At 43.3% G+C, this 24,390-nt stretch overlaps 1 protein-coding gene across 4 annotated transcripts in view; it reads left to right on the plus strand.

Moving 5' to 3' along the window:
- The window catches only part of TTC12 (tetratricopeptide repeat domain 12), a 48,105-nt gene that overhangs the window by 17,933 nt on the left and 5,782 nt on the right, over nucleotides 1–24,390 (plus strand). For 3 of the 4 annotated variants that reach the window (XR_009564963.1, XM_030837240.3, XM_030837249.3), the window contains exons 8-18: nucleotides 1,300–1,371; nucleotides 6,293–6,353; nucleotides 6,783–6,971; nucleotides 8,099–8,168; nucleotides 8,911–8,999; nucleotides 11,122–11,290; nucleotides 15,378–15,470; nucleotides 16,543–16,603; nucleotides 17,378–17,515; nucleotides 17,973–18,071; nucleotides 18,547–18,615. Coding sequence is in view for 3 of the 4 variants with exons in the window: in XM_030837240.3 (XP_030693100.1) it covers nucleotides 1,300–1,371; nucleotides 6,293–6,353; nucleotides 6,783–6,971; nucleotides 8,099–8,168; nucleotides 8,911–8,999; nucleotides 11,122–11,290; nucleotides 15,378–15,470; nucleotides 16,543–16,603; nucleotides 17,378–17,515; nucleotides 17,973–18,071; nucleotides 18,547–18,615 (1,110 nt within the window). In the remaining variant the exon portion in view is untranslated. The remainder of the gene's footprint in view (nucleotides 1–1,299; nucleotides 1,372–6,292; nucleotides 6,354–6,782; nucleotides 6,972–8,098; nucleotides 8,169–8,910; nucleotides 9,000–11,121; nucleotides 11,291–15,377; nucleotides 15,471–16,542; nucleotides 16,604–17,377; nucleotides 17,516–17,972; nucleotides 18,072–18,546; nucleotides 18,616–24,390) is intronic. The other variant, XM_060304062.2, reaches the window with a different exon arrangement.

Raw genomic sequence — 24,390 nt, forward strand, 5'->3', positions numbered from 1 at the left:
AATGGGGTTAATAATTATCTCTACTTCATAGAGTTGTTATAAAGTTTACATGAGGTAATTCATGTGAACCATATGGTCAGGACTGAACAATAACGCACTAATATTATTACCGTCATTCACTTAGCAACGAATCAGGAAACGATATTCATGAAAATGCATCTATAAAGGCCTCTCCAAATATAACAATTATTGTTACCCCTTCTATTATTCTTTAGCTTTTCTTTAAATTTTCCTTTTTGCCCTGAGATGGATTGCTTTTGCTGTAACTGCAACAACAGCAGCTAATCCTCTATTACCTGGTACCACAGTGTTTTACACACATTCCCTCCTCACAGTGGCCCAAGAGAGGCACTATTATGATCTCCACTTTGCAGATGAGGAAAATGAGCCTCAGAAAAGCTGGGTGGCCTGGCCAGCGTGCCACTTCTGGTGAGAGGCAGACAGGGCTTCACCCAGGACTTTCTAGACGCCTGAGCTTGGACCCTTAACCTCTTTACATCTATACCCCTGATGGCATCCAACCAAGCACAATGCCTGGCACATAAAAGGGATTCAATGAATTAACTGGATGCTTTAAAGTATAGTTTATGTCTTTGTGCCACATCATTCCCTCTGGAGTTATAATAATTCAAAGCAGGCAGGTGCAGGGCCCCCTGTGCAAGCGGTATCGTTTCAGCCATAAGTTTCATAAGTTTTGAAGGGGGCATCCCTCCTGATCGTAAGTGATAGGAACGCAAGTTCTTAGTCTATATGTCATGGTTTATTTCAAAGAAGGAACATAAATATATAATAGTAACCTCAGCTGTTTACGCAGCGTAAATTTTCCTCCCTTTTAATAAACCAGTGGTTCTCAAACTTGGTTGCACATTTATATCACCTGGAGAGTTTAAAAAATTATTGATGCCTGGGTCCTACCCACTAGTATAATTTAACTGATGTGAGTTTCAGCTGGGCCATCAGGACTTTCACAAGCACCTGGGTGATTCTAGTGTTCAGCCAAGGCCAAGAGCTCTTCCGAACTAAAGGTTTCTGGTTTGTGTCCTAGTTGTCTCATTAGATGGAAATGAAAACTGGCAAGTATCGTGAATTAATTTAATAGAGAGCTTACTTGTGCATCCAGGCTCCTTGCAGGCATCAATTAGTTTGGTTACAGATACACAGAAAAGTCTTAATTGTCAACTCTGGTGGCTGTCCTGAGAATCAAAGCACTGCCCTATCCCTATTAGCTGGGCAGTTGGGGGAGGGGCTGATAACTTCAAATCTTCCAGAACATCTGATCAGTGATTCTCTGTTATGCAGTGTGATGAAAAATGCACAAAAGCATATTTCCACATGGGAAAAGCCCACCTGGCCCTAAAGAACTACAGTGTGGTAAGTGCTAGAGGAACCTTAAGTGGCATGTTTGATCTCGGAGCAGTGCTTCAGATTGTCTCAGAGAAGAACCACATTCCTCCAAGTTGATGAGATATTAATACACTTCTTAGTATTTTCCAGGGTAAATCTTAAGATCTTAGAGCTGGGAAGGATGTTGAGTGTCATCTGATAATAGCCCCACCTGCTGTAGAAATCTCTTCTGCAGTATCTTCTACCAGTGTCCGTCCAGTCCCGGGATGAGCATCTCTGGAGAGAAAAGACATAAGCAAAAAGATGAAAAAACAAAATTCACTTGTAATCTCATCTCCTGAAAGTAACCATACAGAGAGATATACACACTAAGATATTGGATATTGTTAATAGCAGCTTTATTGAGATATAGTTCACGTATCAAACAATTCCCCTATTGGAAAGTATACAATTCAGTGGTTTTTAGTGTATTCACAGAGTTGCACAACCATCACCACAATCAGCTTTAGAACATTTTTGTCACTTTGTCAAAAACACCTATACCCATTAGCAGTCACTCCCCTCCCTTCCACCCCACCCTCAACCCTAGACAACTACTGATCTACTTCTGTCTCTATACATTCGCCTATTTTAGACCATTCATATAAATAGAATTATACAATATGTGGTCTTTAGTGACTGACTTCATTCACTTAGCATAGTGTTTGCAAGTTTCATCCATGTTGTAGTATGTACAGTACTTTTTTTTTTTATTGCTGAACAATATTCTATTGTATGGATATACCACATGTTATTTATCCATTTGTCACTTGATGAACATTCAAGTTGTTTCCACTTTTGGTTATTATGAACATCCATGTACAAGTTTTTGTGTGGACACATGTTTACAGTCCACTTGGCTATACACCTAGGAGTGGAACTGCTGAGTCGTGATAACTCTATGTTTAACCTTTGGAAGAACTTCCGTCTTGTTTTCCAAAGTGGCTGCTCCATTTGACATTCCTGCCAGTAGTGTATGGTTCCAGTTTCTCCACATCGTGAACAATACTGGTTATTTATTTTTCTTTTCTGTTATACCCATCCTGATGAGTATGAAGTGGTATTTCATAATTTTGACTTGCATTTCTCTGATGGCTGATAATGTTGAGCATCTTTTCACGTGCTTATTGGCCATTTGTGTATCTTCTTAGGAGAAATGTCTCTTCAGATCCTTTGTCCATTTGTTCATTAGGTTATTTGTCTTTTTATATTGAGTATAAATATATTCAATATAATATAAATTGAATGTTTATATAAATATTCAATATAAAGTAATATAAATATTATATATAGTAATATAATATTCAATATAAATTCTGGATACAAGTCCCTTATCAAATAAATGATTTGAAAATATTTTCTCCCATTCTCTGCCATTCTCTGTGTTGTCTTTTCACATCATAGCACAAAAGTTTTTAATTTTGATGAAGTCTAAATTACCTATTTTTTTCTTTGGTCGCTTGTGCTTTTGATATCAAACCTAAGAAACCGTTGCCTAATCCAAGATGTAAGAGTTTTATGGCTTTAGCTCTTTCATTTGGATCTCTGATCCACTTTGAGTTAATTTTTGTATATAGTGTGAGGAAGGGATCCAGCTTCATTCTTTTGCATGTGGATCTCCAGTTGTCCCAGCACCATTTGTTGAGAAGACTGTCTTGTCTCCCACTGAATGATTTTGGCACCCTTGTCAAAGATCAATTGATCATAAATGCATAGGTTTATTTCTGGACTCTCAATTTTATTCCATTTGTTTATGTCTACTCTTATACCTATGCCACATTGTCTTGATTCTTACAGCTTGTAGTAAATTTTGAAATTGGGAAGTGTGAGTCTTCTAACTTTGTTCTGCTTTTTCAAGATTGTTTTAGCTATTCTGGGTTACTGGAATTACCATACAGATTTCAGGATCTGCTTTGTCAATTTCTGCAAAGAAGCCAGGTGGAATTTTTTTTAATTGAAGTATAGTCGATTTACAATGTTGTGTTAGTTTCAGGTGTACAGCTAAGTGATTCAGTTATACATATATATATACCTATTTTTTCAGATTCTTTTCCCTTATAGGTTGTTACAAAATATTGAATAGTTCCCTGTGCTATACAGTAGGTCCTTGTTGGTTATCCATTTTATATATAGTAGTGAGTATATGTTGATCCCAAACTCCTAATGTATCCCTCTTCCCCCTTTCCCCTTTGGTAACCATAAGTTTGTTTTCTGTGTCTTTGGATCTATTTCTGTTTTGTATATAAGTTCATTTGTATCATTTTTTTTAGATTTTACATATAAGCAATATCATATGATATTTGTCTTTCTCTGTCTGGCTTACTTCACTTAGTATGATAACCTCTAGGTCCATCCATGTTGCTGCAAATGGAATTATTTCATTCTTTTTTGTGGCTGAGTAATATAAATAATAAATGCTGGAGAGGGTGTGGAGAAAAAAGGAACCGTCCTACACTGTTGGATGTAAATTGGACAACAGTATGGAGGCTCCTTAAAAAAACTAAAAATAGAGCTACCATATGATCCAGCAATCCCACTCCTAGGTATATATCCAGAGAAAACTCTAATTCAAAAAGATACATGCACCCCATTGTTCATTGCAGCACTATTTACCATAGCCAAGACATGGAAGCAACCTAAGTGTCCATCGACAGATGAATGGATAAAGAAGATGTGGCACATTTATACAATGGAATATCACTCAACCAGATGGAATTTTGATGGAGATTGCATTGAATCTGTAGATCAACCTGGGGATTATTGCCATCTTAACAATATTAAGGCTTCCAGTCCATGAACATGAGATATCTTTCCATTTACAAGATATATTATTTTTAAAAAGAAATTGCCCCCGTTGTACATTTTAAAAAATTATTCTTTGTGGATTTTAATTCTAAAAGTAATACAGACTTATTGTAATAAGGTCAAATAATAGAGAAGTAAAAAGGAAAATATTAATCTCCCCCCTCCACCAAGTTCCGTTTACTTATTCATTCATTCAGTTAATTAATTCACTCAGCACATATTTAATGCATGATTCTATGTTCCAAGCACTGTCCTAGGCAACAGGAATACAGTAGCAAACAAGACAAAATCCTTGACTTAAGGGAACTCACATTCTTGTGGTAGGGGCGACTTGTCCCAAGATAGAAGCCAAATAAGTAGATGTGTAGTATGTTAGGTAGCAATAAGTGTTACTGAGAAAACTAAATCAGGAAGTGGTGAAGGTGAGATTGGTTTTACAGAGAGTGGTCAGGGAGGGCTTCTCTGGAGGAAGGGAAGGAGTGAAGTGAGCAAGCCATGTGGATATATTATACAGTGGAAGAGTGGTCCAGATAGAGGGCTAGCTAGAATGGAGTGAGCAAGGAGGGGAGTGAGAGGAGATGAGGTGAGCAGGTTGGGGGGGATACGTGGGGAACTGATCCCCTAGGGCCCTACAGGTTTTTGGAAGGACCTTGGCTTTTATTTTGAGTGAGCTGGGAGCCATCAGAGGGTTTTGAGTAAAGGAGAGAAATGATCTGACTCATGTTTTAAAGGATCACTCTGCTGTATTGAGAATATATCTTGACATGTAAGAAGAGAGAACCAGTCAGAAGGCTATTGCAACAAATTATCCAAGTGAGAGATGATGATGGCTTGGACCACGTTGGTGATGATGAAGGTGGTGAGAAGTGCTGGGGTTCTGCTTATATACTGACAGTGAAGCCAACAAGAATTGCTGATAGATTAGAGCTAGGGTTAAAAAGAAGTTGGATACAGGGTTACTCTCTTAGACCTTTTGGGCTGCTATAACATAATACCATAGATCGGGTGGTTTATACAACAAAGGTTTATTTCTCCCAGTTCTGGAGGCTAGGAAATCCAAGATCAAGGTGCCAGCAAATTCAGTGTCTGGTGAGGACCTGCTTCCTAGTTCATAGACAGCCAGCAGGGGTGAGGGAGCTCTCTTGGGTCTCTTTAATAGGGCACTAATCAACTCATGAGGGCTCTACCCTCATGACTTAATCACCTCCCAAAGTCCCCACCTCCAGATACATCGCGTTGGGGGTTAGCTTTCAACATCTGAATTTTGGGGGGATGCAAACATGCAGTCTATTACAGTTACCATGTTTGATATCCTGCAACACTATTCTCTGTTTTAATGTGATGCTTTTTCTTCAGTTCATTTCTTAATCCTAATCTTCTAGATGAGCCTTGAGCTTTTAAGCTATCTCAGAATGTTTCTTTGTTTTTTGTTTTTTTGGGTTTTTTTTCTGAGCCTTTTCTTTCAGTGACTGGTCGCATTGATAGCCCTGAGGACTGTACTGCCCTAAACCCATCATCATGCCCCATTAACAAGAATCTTTCTTTTCCAGAAACTTTCTATCTAACAGTGTCCTCAGTGAGCCTCTCACGCTCAAGTGTTCTAGTTGACTCTTCCATGGCCAGTGAACAGACCCCTTACCAGCTCTTTGCAGCCTGTACGTTTAAATAGGCAGTTCTCGCTTCCTGTTCCCAAGTCTCTGTCAACAGTGTTTCTAGCTTCATTTATTTCCTTATTCCCTGTTAGCATATCTGACAGGTAGCCTCCTGTTCTTTCTCAGTGCAAATATCATATCTGAATTTTGCATTTACCTTATGATTATTCTTATCCCAGCCAGACATGAGCCACGAGAATTGAGGACTGGATATTTTCCATCACAGGCTGTATCTGACAACACTATTTTTTAAAATAAAATTTGAAACAATACCTGTTGCCCCACAGAACCAAAGAAGCCTAAACAAAATGTCAAATGCATGCTGCGTTCCCCATGCTCGCCTCTGACGCGGGTAGCGGGGGAGGCTGGGAGGAGATAATGATACCCTGTGCCTGTCTTATAATCACCGTTCGCCCCTAACCACTCTTCAAGACCTTGTTTCTTTCTTCCAGTCTAGAGAGTGTTATCAGAAGATCTTAGAAATAAACCCCCAGCTGCAGACACAGGTGAAAGGTGAGACTTCCTGCCGATGTCCTTGTTCAAATTGCACCTCCCCTCTGTGCCCCGGTCCTGGGGTGTCCTCCATGCCTTCTCTGCACTTGGCCGCAAGCACAGCCACACCCAGCCCTGCACAATCACATCCTCTCATAACAGCCCAGCCTTGCTCCTCTTCCTCTGTTCTTGGCCTTCCTCCTTTTCTCCACCATCCTCCCTCTAAGCCTTCTAGACAAGGAACAGTGTTGTCCTTGAATAATTCCCAAGATGTCTTAAGATTCCTGGTAGAAACTGTACACGCCTCCTAAAATTTTCCTTGCTGAAGATGAGTCTGAATTATTTTAATGCTTTCTGCCTTTCAGCCTCCCATCCTCAAAAACAGGTTGCTCCATGTGTGGACATGTTGATTGTTAGGGTTTTGTTGTGTTTTCCTTCTTGTTTTGCTAGACTACCTGAATCAGGTAGATCTTCGGGAGAAAGCAGACCTTCAAGAGAAGGAAGCCCAGGAAGCACTGGATTCAGGCACGAATACGGCCGTGACGACCAAGAATCTTCTGGAAATTCTTTCCAAGCCTGATCAGATCCCCTTGTTCTATGCAGGGGGGATTGAAATCCTGACTGACATGATAAAGGACTGTAAGCCAGCGATGTGTGTGATCTCGTGAATATTGTCAGTATAAGGGGACAGAGTTTAGAGGTCTGTCCTCACGAGGCAAAGAATCTGTTCCTTCCTTCCACCAATATTGATTGAAGGTCTACTATAATGTAGGTGCTAGAGGGGGTGCTTAAGAAACATAACCCATCCCAGCTCCATCCCCTCCTCAGAGCATGCTGACACATGACACACATGCTGTAAACACCACACAATACGACACAAAACACACAGACGGCATGCACTCCATATATACTCACAACACACACACACACAGCATGTGCTCACTATCATGTATACTTATATCACATACGTCACACACACACACACACACACCACGCGTGTGGGACAAATATACCATATATGCTTATATCACATACAAGCACACCACACACATTCACCCCTCACGGGTGTTCCCCACATGCTGCACATACCCGCACACCCTTTGCATACCCCACACAGACCCCGTATACACCACCAACACCCTGTACCAGCCCCACAAATTTCCCCCCAACCATAGAGGAATGGAAGACAGAATTTTGTAGGATAAACTGTAACGTTCATCCCAGTTACACTTAATGGCTGCTTAGGATGTAGAAACAGTTTCAGAGCAAACGTCAGCTGTGCTCCTGCTAACGAGAGCCACAGTGCTCTGTTTTATAGTTTCTGTAATTACGGATCCCAGGGCTGAAACCAGTGTTGTTACTCAGTGACAGAATGATGTTTGTACAAATGGATGGAGTCTGATTTCCCTCAGTGTACAGTGGAGGGTGCTCAAACACCCCTGCAGTAGTTTCTTGGAGATTATAGGTTCCTCTCTAGAGCCTGGAAACAGCTCTGAAATAAACATTTATTAAGAACAGATGGATATGCCTGTTCTTCTAGGAGGTTAAGCGGCTCCTGGACACTCTCTAGAGATTACAGAATGATGAGTTGTCAGATCACTCTTGGGGCCCCCCGGGCTCAGCTCTCCTTCTCTGAACAGGACTGTGGATTGTGTGATCTAGACATTCCATATTGGGTTTCTGTTATCATCTGGCTCTGTGACAGTTAGACATCAGCCAGACCGTTCAGGAGTCTGATGACACGGTTTTCTCTGAACTTGTTTCAGGCACGGAACGAACTTTATTCAGAACACACAATGGATTCAGTATCATCAGTGAGAATGAGGTCATAAGAAGGTAGGGATGTTTGTGAAGACAGCCTGGCATCAAAGCCGGGAAAGACAACCATTTCTCATGAAATCAGACACTCATCACACAGGCAGCGTGATCACTGGATGGTACTACCTTCAGTCAATACTGGGTTAGGAAAACTTCCCAGGGTTCCTCCAAGCACTTCAGAGTCAGAGAAATGGCCACTCTTGCTGGTTTCCCACCAGTTTTTGCAAGATTGCTCTTTGTTCTTGTCCTCTTTTGGACTTTGCTGATCATAACAGGAAATGAGATCAGCTGGTTCCTGGCTGATCTCATCTATCATTGTATCTGAAGAAAGACCCCTATGGCAGGAGGTAGTTTGCTAAATTTATTTTGTATTTCAACTGTTCTGGTGCAGTTCCCATGGCTTAGGACACTGGTGTGGGTCGGAGTCACCGGCACACGTTTGTGTGTGTGATGAGGCTCACGAACCCTAAGTGGTCTGCTGGCCCATCACAGTTCATTGATCCTGCTGCAGCCAACGCCCTGCCCCCTGGCTCACCACCCTCCCTCTGTGTAGACCCAGTTTCCTCGGCTGCATCCTTGTCCTGGAGCTCTCAGCTGAGGTCCTAGCAGTCCCTTTTGGTCCTGGTGACCTGCGGCTCTGGATTAGGAAGTGACTTTCTTAAACCCACATTTGAGGAGTCTGGAGGTGAAAAAAAACCAACTGAAAGGAAGATCAAGACTGATTTGCAGTTTTAATATTGCTCTCCCTTGCCCATTGTAGGTGCTTTTCCACAGCAGGAAAAGATGCAGTGGAAGAGACAGTATGCGTGTCTGTTCTCAGGCTCTGGCAAGCGGTGTGCAGTGAGAACGGTAAGCCAGGGAATAACCATCGATCGTTGTTAATGCGCTGGTAATGGGAGGGCTACAGGGCGGGGGTGTGGGCAGGCAGGATTGTTCCTCTAGGACAGGCCCTGGAGATGGCGGTCTAGACCCTCCCCTGGAAAAGCATATGGATCAGAAGCGAGACCTGCGCTGCAGTCGTGTCTCCGGCAACCTCGCAGCCGTCTCCTCAGTGGGCAAGGTCACGGTCAGCATCATGCGTGGCCTCATCACCTGGGCACTTGCCCTGGCTCTTTGCAGGCTAGTGATTTCAGCTCGTGCACTGGCAGTGAGGCAGGCAGAGTTTTTCCTTTTCTGTCTGCTGAAAAATAGTGCTCCCTTTTTGCTGACCACAGTACCGGTTTCAGCATCATGAGATTTACAGCCATCCCTGCCGGCCTCTTGTGACACTGATTAATTAATGCATAATATTGGGACAGTAACACGCTATGGGGAGTTATTTACCGTAACTCTTCCTTTTTTGCATATTAGCCTCTTCTGGGGTTCACTGAGTTTTTGTACAATCTTATCACTTTAGTGACCTCAATAAAAATTTTAGGTATTTCCCTCATTTTTTAAAACAATTGTATTTTTTTTTTTAATGAGGGGAAAATGTTTGACTTTGGACACGAAACAGTGAAAATGGGAAGAGTGATAGCTGTGTGTGCCATGCACAGGCTTCTGTGGGGAGCTGTCGAGAGAGCTTGTAAATGCAGCTTGTAAACGATTAAATGCTGAATATGAGGTAATACGATTTTCTTCCTGATTTAGTAGGGTGGAGGAATCATGTTAAATTCTAGAATTCTTAAGTTCTAGAGAATCAGGGGGACTCTTCCCTGCAGGGAATTACGTTCAGACTAATATCCTAACCAAGGTGCCCTGCTACTTGTAGAACACTGCACCGGCTCCGAGCAGTGTTTTTGCAAATCGCCCTGCCCAAGGGTTAGGGAGGCAGGCTTGGTGACCGGGCGTTTCCTCAGTATGAATTGGACATGCTTCCCTCCGTGCAGCCCAACTTCCTCACCCTGCAGCCCACTTTGGTTTCTGTGAACCTTGGGGTCACATCTTTCTTTAGTATCTGGAAAAATACTGTCGGACACAGCCTGTGACATACATGCTGTATCTCAGATCAATGAAATCTTGGTATATCCAATTCAGTAAATACAGGGCAGTTTTTAAAAAGGACAAAGGAATGCTTAAAAGTAAAGACGTGGAAATATGTCTGTGATATAGTGCTGACTGAGAGAGCAAAGCCAGTTTCAGGGTAGGATGTATCATATTTTAACATTGTTCATAAGAAGGGTGAATACTAGCCCCCTTAGGGAAAGGGCTTACCTGGAGGGGATACGGACGAGAGAAGAGGACTTTCATTTTCAGCTGTATACACGTTGTGTTATTTGAATTGTTTGCACTGAGCTACTTTTCATTTTTATGTAAACTAAACAAACTCTGCTCTGTTTCATAGCTTAGCCTCATACCCCAGCCTGTACCTCTGCCTGCTCTCAAATTCACGTACCTTACCTCGTTAGAAAATGCACCAGACGAAAGTGGGGTGCGGGCAAATCTGATGCCACCGCCCTGGAAATAGCTCATGGTCTAGGAAGGGGAGCATTCTTTATTAATTAATGTTCTCATGTGATCGTTCTAGTTTTCTAGAAAAAACTCAAATAGTTGCTTTGGCCATTATATGAAAATAGATGGTCTAAAGCTCTTCCACCGTTTAGCTGATTTCTTTTCCTTTCCTCACATTTCTGAACACTGTACGCTGAGAGGCCTCTGGCCAGAATAGTGGTAATAGCTAATGTATGTGTGCCAGCCCCTGTTCTCCGCACCATCACGTATTAACTCACTTGATCCTCACGACAACTCTGTTATGTTGGTCGCCTTCCTCGTCCCACTGATAAGAAGCACGGGGGTTGATGACTCGGCTAAGGTCGTTTCTTGGTCATTCAGACCCTGCAGTCTGGTTCTAGAATCCATGCTCTTACCCTTCATTATCCTGCCTCTCAAATGCATGGGGAAGAGTTGGGTTTCCCATTGAGATGTGGGGAGACAGAACTGGTGTGACTGCTGTCATGGTCTGCGCTAGACGGACGTGCCCTGTGTTTTGCAGAGGAGAACCAGCGCCTACTTGTGCTGCGCCCCGACATGGGCCAGCTGCTGCCCTCCCTCTTGGCCTCCAGGGTCCTGAACATCCGGCAGCAGACTCTGGCCCTGCTGCTGCAGCTCGCCCAGACGGAGAATGGACGGAGCCTGATCATGGGCCACCTTGACCTGACCGGGTAAGGCTCTGCGCTGTGGGTGGGAGCTTCCCGGCAACATCTCAGTCCTTACCTGCCACATTAACACCTGCCTGGCTCCTGTCTCATATCTCTGACGGGAGAGGTACCAGCCTACCAGATTAAGGATCAGAAACAGACTTTCTGAAGAGAAGCCTTTGAGAAGAACACTCCCTCATGAGGACCTTCAGGACACACCTGTCTGAACTTGGTACCATGGACAGTGTCACTTCTCCTGAGCCTGTTTCCATCTCACAGACATTGCAGACCTTGTAAATATGGCAGCACTTCCAAAACCAGCAACTGGGAACCCAACTGTAAAATAGGCTATTTGTTTCTGCCCTTTTAACCTCAGTCCTGGCTCTACCCTGTTCCTGTCCTTACTTTTCTTCATTTATTCCTGTTTTAGGTAATACTATCCAATTTTGCATATCCTTAAACCCTTTCTGGAGCAAGGTAGGGTATAAGTAAATAAAACACATTTCAAATACTGTTACATGTAGGTCTTTCCGAGGCTTAAGGTGATAGGAATGGAATGCTCCTCTTTCCTAAGTAAACTTTTTTTTAAAATGGCTGAAGCACAGTGATTCTGCCGAGTGCTTTTCCTTCGAAAGATTATTAGTTCGAATATGTGAAATTGCCGCTTTTTATGTCACAAAAGGCTGCACGTTGGCAATTTCATGTGGTTCAACCGAAAAGAAATAGTAGCAGTGATTCTACCTTTGCTTTATAAATGCTTCCTATGTAACCTAAAAACAGAAGTTGGCTTCCGATTCTGTTCACTATCATGTCATTGGGAGGGAGGCAAGATAAGTGTCACTACCCCGTTTCACAGATGGGGCAGGAGAAAGTGCAGCTAGTGACTCGGGGCATCTCAGCCAGCTGTGTCCCAGGCCTTGGAGCCTCTCTCCTACTCTCTGTTCCCCAAAAGGAAAGCAATCAAATATGAAGCTGTGTCAGACCTTCTTGGACCACAGCGAGGCCTCTGGGGCTGGTCCCATGTCAGTGAGGAAGTCCATATGCGCTGAGGACAGGATAAGCCTTGGCTGTGACTCTCCCTTTCTCAGCCCAGCTCAGCAGCCCCATGGCTCACAGGAAAGGCCTTGGCAGCCCCCAAAGCTCAACCTACACAGGCAAACGGATCGTTAGCAGAGTTAAATCCTCAAAAGCACATTTCACATTTCAAATGACTCTGCAGTCATTTCCTCAATACCTTCATCATATGTTTTTTCATTTGGTTTTGGTCTCTTTGAGTAAATGTAGCTATAGTTATCATAAGCTTTCTCCCCAGCTATCTTTGAATTGCTTGAGTTTCATTTGAACTTTTCCAGTGTCTTGGCATTTGTGATCATCTTGTGTAGTCCTGCCTACTTTCCTTAGACAGTCAAAGAAACCTCAGTTTGTTACCTGTGTGCCCACTCTTCTCGTTAATGTCCATCTCCAGTTAAACCGGAAAGAGATGGAACATGTTCTCTGAAATGAAATGAGATAGTCTGAAACAGGACAGGGCTGCACACAGGTTCCATGACCCTCACATTCCTCCCCAAATGAGAAAGTGAAGGGACAAATGTGCAAGGACAGGAGCTGAGTGAGGGCCAATATCCCTTTGTGAAAAGCTCTGGGGTTTTAGATTCAAGCAGTCAGGAGCCCACATCCCCTGCTTGTCTCTTTCTACTTGTGTGACCCAGGAAAGCTGCTTAGTCTTGAAGTGCCTGGTATCTCATCTGTATCACAGACTTATGGTGAAGCTTCAGAGACATGATACCCGTATGCTAGGTAAAATTTTTTCTGCTGCATTTGACAGATTACTTGGCCAAGAGAACTGGTCTTGTTTTTCTCACATAACAAAAAGACTAAAGATGGTAACAGCTGGTTTGGTGGTTTAACGATGGCAGGGTTAACGTCTCTGTCCTTCTCTTGACCTTTCCCTCATGGTCACACAAGGCTGCTGCAACTCCAAGCATCACATCCCTCTTTAAGACAGGTTAGCACCAACTGGGTCTGTCCCTTTTATCAAGAGGAGCTACTGCTTTTGTTTCTCTTTGGTCAGAATTGTGTCACATGCCACCCTGGTGGGGAAGATGGTTCCAGCTTCTGTGGTAGAGGCAGGCAGGATAGAATGCAACTCTCCCACATCCCAGTGTTTGACATGTCTGAAGACATCAGTGTTTTCCAGGTCAAGCATCCTGGTTTCCTCAACCGTTCCTCAGGTAGTTCGACTTCCAGACCCCTCCCAGAACAAGCTGCTAAATAAACCCAGTACCATAAATGTGGGTGACTGGAGGCCGTACTCCTGAATCTAAGAGCCCAGTTTGATGGGCTCTTTTCTGTCTTTATCTCCTGTTACAGCCTGATGGCATCTGGTCCTAATGATATCATTCTTCCTGGCCCTACTTCCACTCCCTGCTGTTCCTTCTCGGCTCCCTTTGCAAGCCCCCTTTATGCTGTCATCTTTCCACGTCAGGGACCGCAAGATCCTACCCTTGGCCCTCTTCTTATCCATGGCCCTAATTATCATGTCTAAGTCTCCCTCTCACATGTTACAAGGAAACATCCTTCTGCAACTCGGCACCTTCATCGCAACGTCACAAGTATCATAAACTTAGCGTTTCAAAAGCGGTTCTTCAAACCAGAGCCTCTAGCTGAATTTTCTGTCTTCACAGATAGCATTTCCATCCACCCCGTCACCTAGGCCAGAATCCTGAGAGCTCCCTGGTTGGCTCCTGCCCACATCCCTGAGAAAATGGTACTTGTCAGTCCTATCTCCTCCGCATCTCCTGGATTCATTTCCTCTGGCTCTCCTGCACCGTCTCCCATCATTACTTCTAGGTCATTGTGAGGCCTCTTTCTTCTCAACTGTGCCTCTTACTCTGCCCCGTCTCAGCGCAGTCCCTTAACCTTTATTGTCTGGAAAACCCCGGTTCTCCCCCCGTTGGATTCCCTGGTTCCTGTACTACCTGCTCTGATCCACCTGCAGCACACCACCAAAGGGATTTGTCCCAAATGCACATCTGTCCTGTTACTTTCCTGCTTAAAATGCCGTAATTACTCTACTGCCTCTAAGACTAGTTCTTGAATTTCTGAGAAATATAGCGCTTAGGAGTCACCTGGGGGCTTTATTAGAATACAGCTACCTGGCACGTAATGCCAGTAAGTGTTGTTGACTGAACGGACAAAGGGACACGTAGCCAATGCTGCACTTTCAAGTGATGCGGAAATGTCATCCTCATCTCCATCCTCCCACAGCTCTTGCCGGGGGGACTCTGTGCCCACTTGATATGTGTCTGTTTCTAACCTATCATCTGACACACGTCCCTGTACGAGACAGGAGCTCAGTACTGTGTCCCAGCACTGAGCACGACACTCAGCACGCTGTAGGTGCTTGGTGTGGGTTTGCTGGATGGACAAATGCCTTCTGCTCTCATTGTCCTGGTGCCGGTCAGTCTGTTAAGGCAGCCTGAGACTGCATTAGCTTTTCGGCAGCTGCACCGGACTGTTTGCTCGTATACCAGGTTTGCCACTGGCTAAAAACTTGTAAGTTTTTTTCACATGAGTCAGGTATAAACCAGGTCTCCCAATTCTGTTACTTAAACAGAATTTCCAGCTCTAAGTGAAAGACTTTGAGTTTAACTCTCTGAAATTTCATCTGATGTATTCAGCAACCTGTCAAAATCTCGTTAAATCTTGATTCCATCCCCCACTTCATTAGGGGGCCTTCCCACTTAGTCACCAGCAGATTAGTAAGGGTGCCATTTAGATGTCATTTGTGTGATTCAACTTGGCCAAGCCAGAGTCCCAGGGCAGAGGCACCAGAGATTCCTTCCAAGTCAGCATCTGATAATCAGTGAACTTTGGTTCAAACTGTTAATTCCCCTGGGCCCTCACGTAAAGTGGTAGAGCCATTCCCACGGGAGGGTGTCTGCCTCATTGGAGTGGGCAGGGGCTGGGCTTCCTGGTGGGCATGGTAAGGCCCTTTCAGCTTATTTCACTCAGGTGCTGACGCCTTCCTGGCCTCCATGCGAAGCCTCCTTGTTGGGGATGCTGTCGGCTGGAGGTCAGCCCACCCTGAGGGTGTTATGGATTTTTGCAGGTTGTTGGAAGCCCTCGTGTTGTTTCTTGATTTCTCAGATAAGAAGGCCAACTCAGCCATGGGACTGCTCACAGACTTGGCTCTGGAAGAAAGGTAATTTTTGTTTCCAGAAATTGACATTTCTTCTTCAACCTTTGTTGAACTGTCTGATCTTCCAAAACGTGCGGCACTGGCACACGGGAGGCTAGACAAACTGAGCATCACAAGATTCACTGCGTAGGACAGCTGATGTCTTCAGGGACCGTGGTCAGCCACTCCCGTTCCAGTCCCTCTAGGCGAAGGGGGCGACCCGGCCCTCAATGAGCTTGGAAGCAGTAACATACTTAGAACAGTAACTCTCCCAGCAAGCGAGTCTGCTATGCGGTGAGGTTTCTTCCCCTAATCAGTGCCTGATAGGAACTGCCTGGCAGACATGTGTTGATTAAATGAGAGAGAAAGAGAGGGAGAGAGGGAGGGGGAGGGAGGAGAAACACAGTAACAAAGTAGAGCCCTCCCGGGCCGCCAGTGGCAGTATGGGTAACCATCCCCCGCGCTATTTTATTTTTTCTTTGTTTAGCTGCTGCTGGGGAAGACAGTAAAGGTCTTAGATTTTCATAACTTTTCAGTTTTTTAAAAACTGCATCTTGTTTTGTTTTTAATTTCCTCATCAACTTTGGGGCGTCTTACTTAGGAACCGTCATACAATGAGAGAGAGCTGTTTGTGCTGGCAGCCGGCCATCAGCACGGGCTGGGAGGGTGTACTCGCCTCTCTAGCTGGTGGAGGTGTGTGTGCCTCGGGGCCCTCCTCACGGCCGTGACACGTAAACATGCTTACACCGTGTCTCCTGTTTGCACGGCGCACAGCGTGTAGACTCAGAGCAAGGGGAGGGCAGGGGTGGTGCTAAGTCAGTTCGGCAGAAACCTAAGGATTCCAGCAGCTTCTGCATGAGAGAGCCACCCTCTGAGATCTGTTGTTTAACTTCAAAAGTAAGTCTCCAGGCTAAGAAAAAGTAAAGCCACATTACCTGCCCAGTGACGACCTTTTTTGGTTCCGAATGAATCATCCATGCAGGGGCAAATCACATGGGCCCAGGGTTGGACGGTCTGCTCCATCACCCAAGATGCTGTATTTATGTTTTAGTTTGCACGGGGTAGAAATAAATCATGGCTGATGTTCTCTCGACAGATTCCAGGTCTGGTTCCAGGCCAGCCTTCCAGATGTTCTCCTGGCACTGACGGGCGTGCTGGTGAGTAAGCCCTCATTTTATCACCTGTGACAGACTCTTTTGGGAGCATGAGCCAGGCTGTTTCAACACAGTTTTCCCCGCAGAACTCCTGTTGCCTCTCAGGTTGTTGAATCATTTATTCACAGCTGGAATTTATACAAGTCTTGGTTGTTGAAACAGCTGCAGTGGGGGCAGGTGGAGATGGCATATGGGCAGAGCTGGTTACAGGGGAGGAAAGCCTGCCTGGGGGCTGCAGTAGGCAAAGATGGAGAGTTTGTCGGTCTCCATCAGTCTTCTTCTGAGCCAAGTCCCGTGCAACCCTGTCCCCTGAATGGCAGTCATCTTGGTCAGGAGGGCAGGTGTGGTGGTTGGAGCTGATGAGGGAGAAAATTGCCAGGCTGGGAGTCCTCCAGGAGAGCGTGCTGTGACTAGACCTGTCCCCAGTGAGCCATAGAAGTTTCAGGGGACCTTAGAGGGCATACTGACACGCCAATATTTCACAGATGTGGAAATGGAAGGTCTGAGAAGGGACAGGACTTGTCCCAGTGCCCCCACCTAGTTGATGGAGCGACTGGGATTAAGCCCCAGGCCTCCCTATTCCAGGCCAAGGTGATTTGGGGTCTCCCCCTCTGTGTGCCTCCTTCCTTTCTGCCAGCGTGACCCCACCGATGTCCCCATGTGGCATAACGCTATCTGGTTCCCAGACATTTTGGTGAGTGAGGGATGCCCCTAGACATTATTCTGGCATCATTTGCCTGCTCTCTGCAGATTCGCTTTCTCTTCATCCCCTTTTAGAGGAGAGATCCCAAGGTCACCAACACCTCAGCTCTCTGCCGGTGTATTGCCATTATGGGAAACCTCAGCGCTGAGGCTGCCACCCGAAGACAGATGTCTGCCTCTGAAGAATTCAGGGACGCCTGCTTGGGCCTCATGGTATTTCAGCTTTTCTAGTCAAAGTTGGTCTTTTACCTGCTTTGAGGGCATTGGCTTCTTCTTCATTATCTGGCTTTTCCAAAAATTCTGTTTGAGGGTGCTGGGGCCAGTGGCTTACCCCTTCTGTAACAGTAGGTTTGATGGGCAGCTGGCCTTACAGAGTCCTCCAGATCAAGCCTCTTCCACCCCGGAGATGTTCGAAGGGTTTTCTGTGGAGCTGGCTTGAGCACCCATTTCAACAGCTCCATCTGCAGCTTGAACCCAGGGCATACAACATATGACATGAGGCGCCACACACTCTGTGCTGTAAACCGGGCTCAGACCTTCCCACATCACTTAGGTTCATGACACTGACAATTTTAGGGAGTGTGAGTGATACTGAGACCATCGCCAAGGGGAACAGATGACCATGACAAGCTGCAGGAAGATCATTGATCACCTTGTTTTATTTCCAAAGGCCAAGTGTGAGGAGGACGTGGACCTGTTCAGAGAGGTCATGTATACCCTCCTGGGACTCATGATGAACTTGTGTCTTCAGTCCCCCTTTGTCTCTGAGGTACCGCATTCTTTTCTCTCTACCTTAACCCATTCTGTTGCAAAGAACTGTTCTCATTTCTGCAAAGAGGATAGAAGCACGGCAGTGCTTCTACACTGGCAATGGGAATGGGCAATGCTGGGCGGACGCTCTGTCCCTGAGCTGCCGAGGGATGGATGAGTCGCTCTGTCAGGTATTGATTCTGAAAACCAGTTGAGCATCCAGGGCGCTGAGCACGGTGCTAGGTTCTGCGTTTACAAAGTCAAATACGATGTGGTCCCTGCTCTCAAGGTGTCACCCTGTAGTTAGGGGAGTTGGACGTGGGAAGAAATGAGAGCGATAGAAGAAGATGTTGTGAAGGAAATGTGGACAGACGTGGTGGTGGTGAGAGGGAGGGAGTGGAGAGTGGTCGGTTCTACTTGAGCGCTCAGAAGGAAGAGGCAGAGGACCATGACCAGGACAGGCAAACTCCTTCTCCTGCTCCTTGTTGTTGTAGGTTTGGGCCATGGAGGTGAGCCGGAAGTGCCTGTCTTTACTGAACAGCCAGGATGGAGGAATCCTCACAGTAAGCTTCTCCCAGGGAAATCCAGAAACAGCTTCCTTTGTTGTTCTCCTTTTGTTTTGTTTTGTTTTATTTTGAAGTCACCACACATTTCAGATTCTACTGATTCTCTGAGATATGAGGCAGATTATATACTTCTCAAAACAATGACCATAGCACATAAATACCAAATTTGCCTATGGTTTCAGGGGATTTGGTGATACCCCCCACCAGTGCCCATCTGTGGAGGCCCTAGAGTCCAGGAACCCCAGTTAAGAATCCGTTTTCTGTAAACTGTGGCCCTTAACAGCTTATCCAAGGTAATCTGTCTGATTTGTCCTATATCAAGCCATCTCTGTGCAAATTGGACAGGCCAAATGATTTTATTTGGAATCTTTCTGCCATAGTCAAAAAAGCCAGACACATATTTTGAAGCCAGTGATTCTGGAGGTTGTTCATGCATAATGGTTTTAGCCCCCTTGGAGATATATGCTGGAATGGCTTTCTTCTGTTTCTGACATTTGGCTAAGAAAATTAAGAAGGCCTATGGTTAGCACAGTGTATCAGGAGGAGAATGTTGATATGATTCAAGAGGCTGTTTGCCATTATCCTGGGATGTGTTCTTCACTTGCATTAGGAATCACCCCAACTTTTATGCCTATTAGGTCAGGGCCCTAAACCTAGAGAAACAATTGGTGTCACATCCAGGGCAGGTCTGGGAAACCAACCCTTCAAGGATCACAGCCTGGGCACAAGCCTCTTAGATAGCCTCATCCACCAGAGGGCAGACAGCAGAAGCAAGAAGAACTACAGTTCTGCAGCCTGTGGAATGAAAACCACATTCACAGAAAGATAAACAAAATGAAAAGTCAGAGGACTATGTACCAGATGAAGGAACGAAATGAAACCCCAGAAAAACAACTAAATGTAGTGGAGATAGGCAACCTTCCAGAAAATGAATTCAGAATGATGATAGTGAGGATGATCCAGGACCTTGCAAAAAGAATGGAGGCAAAGATCAAGAAGATGCAAGAAATGTTAAACAAAGACCTAGAAGAATCAAGGAACAAACACCAGAAGAATTAAAGAACAAACAGAGATGAACAATACAATAACTGAAATGAAAACTACACTAGAAGGAATCAATAGCAAAATAACTGAGGCAGAAGAACAGATAAGTGACCTGGAAGACAGAACGGTGGAATTCACTGCCATGGAACAAAATAAAGGAAAAAGAATGAAAAGAAATGAAGACATCCTAAGAGACCTCTGGGACAGCGTTCAATGCACCAACATTCGCATTATAGGGGTCCCAGAAGGAGAAGAGAGAGAGAAAGGACCCGAGAAAATATTTGAAGAGATTATAGTCGGAAACTTCCCTAACATGGGAAAGGAAATAGCCACCCAAGTCCAAGAAGCGCAGAGAGTCCCATACAAGATAAACCCAAGGAGAAACACGTCGAGACACATAGTAATCAAACTGACAAAAATTAAAGGCAAAGAGAAACTATTGAAAGCAACAAGGGAAAAATGACAAATAACATACAAGGGAACTCCCATAAGATTAACAGCTGATTTCTCAGCAGAAACTCTACAGCCAGAAGGGAGTGGCATGATATACTTAAAGTGATGAAAAGGAAGAACCTAGAACCAAGATTACCCGGCAAGGATCTCATTCAGATTTCATGGAGAAATCAAAAGTTTCACAGACAAGCAAAAGCTAAGAGAATTCAGCACCGCCAAACCAGCTCTACAACAAATGCTAAAGGAACTTCTCGAAGTGGGAAACACAAGAGAAAAAAAGGACCTACAAAAAAAAACCCATAACAATTAAGAAAATGGTAATAGGAACATACATATAGATAATTACCTTAAACGTGAATGGATTAAATGCTCCAACCAAGAGACACAGGCTCGCTGTATGGATACAAAAACAAGAGCCATATATATGCTGTCTACAAGAGACCCACTTCAGACCTAGGGACACATACAGACTGAAAGTGAGGGGATGGAAAAATATATTCCATGCAGATGGAAATCAAAAGAAAGCTGCAGTAGCAATACTCATATCAGATAAAATAGACTTTCAAATAAAGAATGTTACAAGAGACAAGGAAGGACACTACATAATGATCAAGGGATCAATCCGAGAAGAAGATATAACAATTATAAATATATATACACCCAACTTAGGAGAACCTCAGTACATAAAGCAACTGCTAACAGCTATAAAAGAGGAAATCGACAGTAACACAGTAATAGTGGGGGACATTAATACCCTACTTACACCAATGGACAGATCATCCAGACAGAAAATTAATAAGGAAACACAGTTTTAAATGACACAATAGACCAGATACGTTTAATTAATATTTATAGGACATTTCATCCAAAAACAGCAGATTACACTTTCTTCTCAAGTGCACACAGAAGATTCTCCAGGATAGATCACATCTTGGGTCACAAATCAAGCCTTGGTAAATTTAAGAAAATTGAAATCACATCAAGCATCTTTTCCAACCACAGTGCTGTGAGATTAGAAATCAGTTACAGCGAAAGAAACATAAAAAACACAAACACATGGATGCTGAAAAATATGTTACTACATACCAAGAGATCACTGAAGAAATCAAAGAGGAAATAAAAAAATACCTAGAGACAAATTACAATGAAAACACAATAATCCAAAACCTATGGGATGCAGCAAAAGCAGTTCTAAGAGGGAAGTTTATAGCTATACAAGCCTACCTCAAGAAACGTCACAAATAAACAATCTACCTTTACACCTAAAGGAACTAGAGAAAGAAGAACAAAACCCAAAGTTAGTAGAAGGAAAGAAATCATAAAGATCAGAGAAGAAATAAATGAAATAGAAACAAAGAAAACAATAGCAAAGATCAATAAAACTAAAAGCTGGTTCTTTGAGAAGATAAACAAAATTGATAAACCTTTAGCCAGACTCATCAAGAAAAAGAGGGAGAGGGATCAAATCAATAAAATTAGAAATGAAAAAAGGAGAAATTACAGCAGACACCGCCGAAATACAAAGTATCCTAAGAGACTACTACAAGCCACTCTATGCCAATAAAATGGACAAGCTGGAAGAAATGGGCAAATTATTAGAAAGGTATAACCTTCCAAGGCTGAACCAGGAAGAAATAGTAAATATGAACAGACCAGTCACAAGTAATGAAATTGAAACTGTGATTAAAAATCTTCCAACAAACAGAAGTCCAGGACCAGATGTCTTCACAGGTGAATTCTATCAAACATTTAGAGAAGAGCTAACACCTATCCTTCTCAAACTCTTCCAAAATATAGTAGAGGGAGGAACACTCCCAAACTCATTCTACGAGGCCACCATCACCCTGATACTAAAACCAGACAGAGATACTACATAAAAAGAAAATTACAGACCAGTATCACTGATGAATATAGATGCAAAAATCCTCAACAAAATGCTGGCAAACGGAATCTAACAACACATTTAAAGGATCGTAACACCATGACCAAGAGGGATTTATCCCAGGGATGCAAGGATTCTTCAATATACGCAAATCAATCAATGTGATACACCATATTAACAAACTGAAGAATAAAAACCATATGATCATCTCAGAAAAAGCTTTTGACAAAATTCAACACCCATTTATGATAAAAACTCTCCAGAAAGTGGGCATAGAGGGAACCTACCTCAAAACAATAAAAGCCATATAAGACAAACCCACAGAAAACATCGTTCTCAATGATGAAAAAGTGAAAGCATTTCCTCTAAGATCAGGAACAAGGCAAGGATGTCCACTCTCACCACTATTATTCAACATAGTTTTGGAAGTCCTAGCCACAGCAATCAGAGAAGAAAAAGAAATAAAAGGAATACAAATTGGAAAACAAGAAGAAAAACTGTCACTGTTTGCAGGTGACATGATACTATACATAAAGAATCAAAAAGATGCCACCAGGAAACTACTAGAGCTAATCAATGACTTTGGTAAAGTTGCAGGATACAAAATTAATGCACAGAAATCTCTTGCATTCCTATACACTAATGATGAAAAATCTGAAAGAGAAATTAAGGAAACAATCCCATTCACCATTGCAACAAAAAGAATAAAATACCTAGCAATAAACCTTCCTAAGGAGGTAAAAGACCTGTACTCAGAACACTGTAAGACACTGATGAAATAAATCAAAGATGACACAAACAGATGGAGAGATATACCATATTCTTGGATTGGAAGAATCAATATTTTGAAAATGACTCTACTACCCAAAGCAATCTACAGATTCAATGCAATCCCTATCAAATTACCAGTGGCATTTTTTACAGAACTAGAACAAAAAATCTTAAAATTTGTGTGGAGACACAAAAGACCCCGAGTAGCCAAAGCAGTCTTGAGGGAAAAAAACAGAGCTGGAGGAATCAGACTCCATGACTTCAGATTATACTACAGAGCTACAGTAGTCAAGACAATATGGTGCCAGCACAGAAACAGAAATATAGATCAATGGAACAGGATAGGAAGTCCAGAGATAAACCCATGTACCTATGGTCACCTAATTTATGACAAAGGAGGCAAGAATATACAGTGGAAAAAAGACAGTCTCTTCAATAAGTGGTGCTGGCAAAACTGGACAGCAACATGTAAAAGAAGGAAATTAGAACACTCCCTAACACCCTACACAAAAATAAACTTAAAATGGATTAAAGACGTAAATGTAAGACCGGACACTATAAAACTCTTAGAGGAAAACACAGGAAGAACACTCTTTGACCTAAATCACAGCAAGATCTTTTTTGAACCACCTCCTAGAGTCATGGAAATAAAAACAAAAATAAACAAATGGGACCTAATAGGACCTAATAAAAGCTTTTGCACATCAAAGGAAACTATAAACAAAACAAAAAGACAGCCCTCAGAATGGGAGAAAATATTTGCAAACGAATCAACAGACAAATGATTAATCTCAAAAAAAAATATCAACAGCTCATGCAGCTCAATATTAAACAAACAACCCAATCAACAAATGGGCAGAAGACCTAAATGGACATTTCTCCAAAGAAGACATACAGATGGCCAAGAAGCACATGAAAAGCTGCTCAACATCACTAATTATTAGAGAAATGCAAATCAAAACTACGAGGCATCACCTCACACTGGTTAGAATGGGCATCATCAGAAAATCTACAAACAACAAATGCTGGAGAGGGTGTGGAGAAAAGGCAACCCTCTTGTACTGTTGGTGGGTATGTAAATTGATACAGCCACTATGGAGAACAGTATGGAGGTTCCTTAAAAAACTAAAAATAGAATTACCATATGCCCCAGCAATCCCACTACTGGGCATATACCCTGAGAAAACCATAATTCAAAAAGACACATGCACCCCAATGTTCATTGCAGCACTATTTACAATAGTCAGGTCATGGAAGCAACCTAAATGCCCATCGACAGACGAATGGATAAAGGAGATGTGGTACATATATACAGTGGAATATTACTCAGCCGTAAAACGGGACGAAATTGGGTCATTTGTAGAGACGTGGATGGATCTAGAGACTGTCATACAGAGTGAAGTAAGTCAGAAAGAGAAAAACAGATATCGTATATTAACGCATATATGTGGAATCTAGAAAAATGGTACAGGTGAACTGGTTTGCAAGGCAGAAATTGAGACACAGATGTAGAGAACAAACATATGGACACCAAACGGGGGACGTGAAGGGGGGATGGTGGTGGGCTGAACTGGGAAATTGGGATTGACGTATATACACTAATATGTATAAAATAGATAACT

Source organism: Globicephala melas, chromosome 8, assembly GCF_963455315.2.
Source record: "Globicephala melas chromosome 8, mGloMel1.2, whole genome shotgun sequence".
Taxonomy (NCBI): domain Eukaryota; kingdom Metazoa; phylum Chordata; class Mammalia; order Artiodactyla; family Delphinidae; genus Globicephala; species Globicephala melas.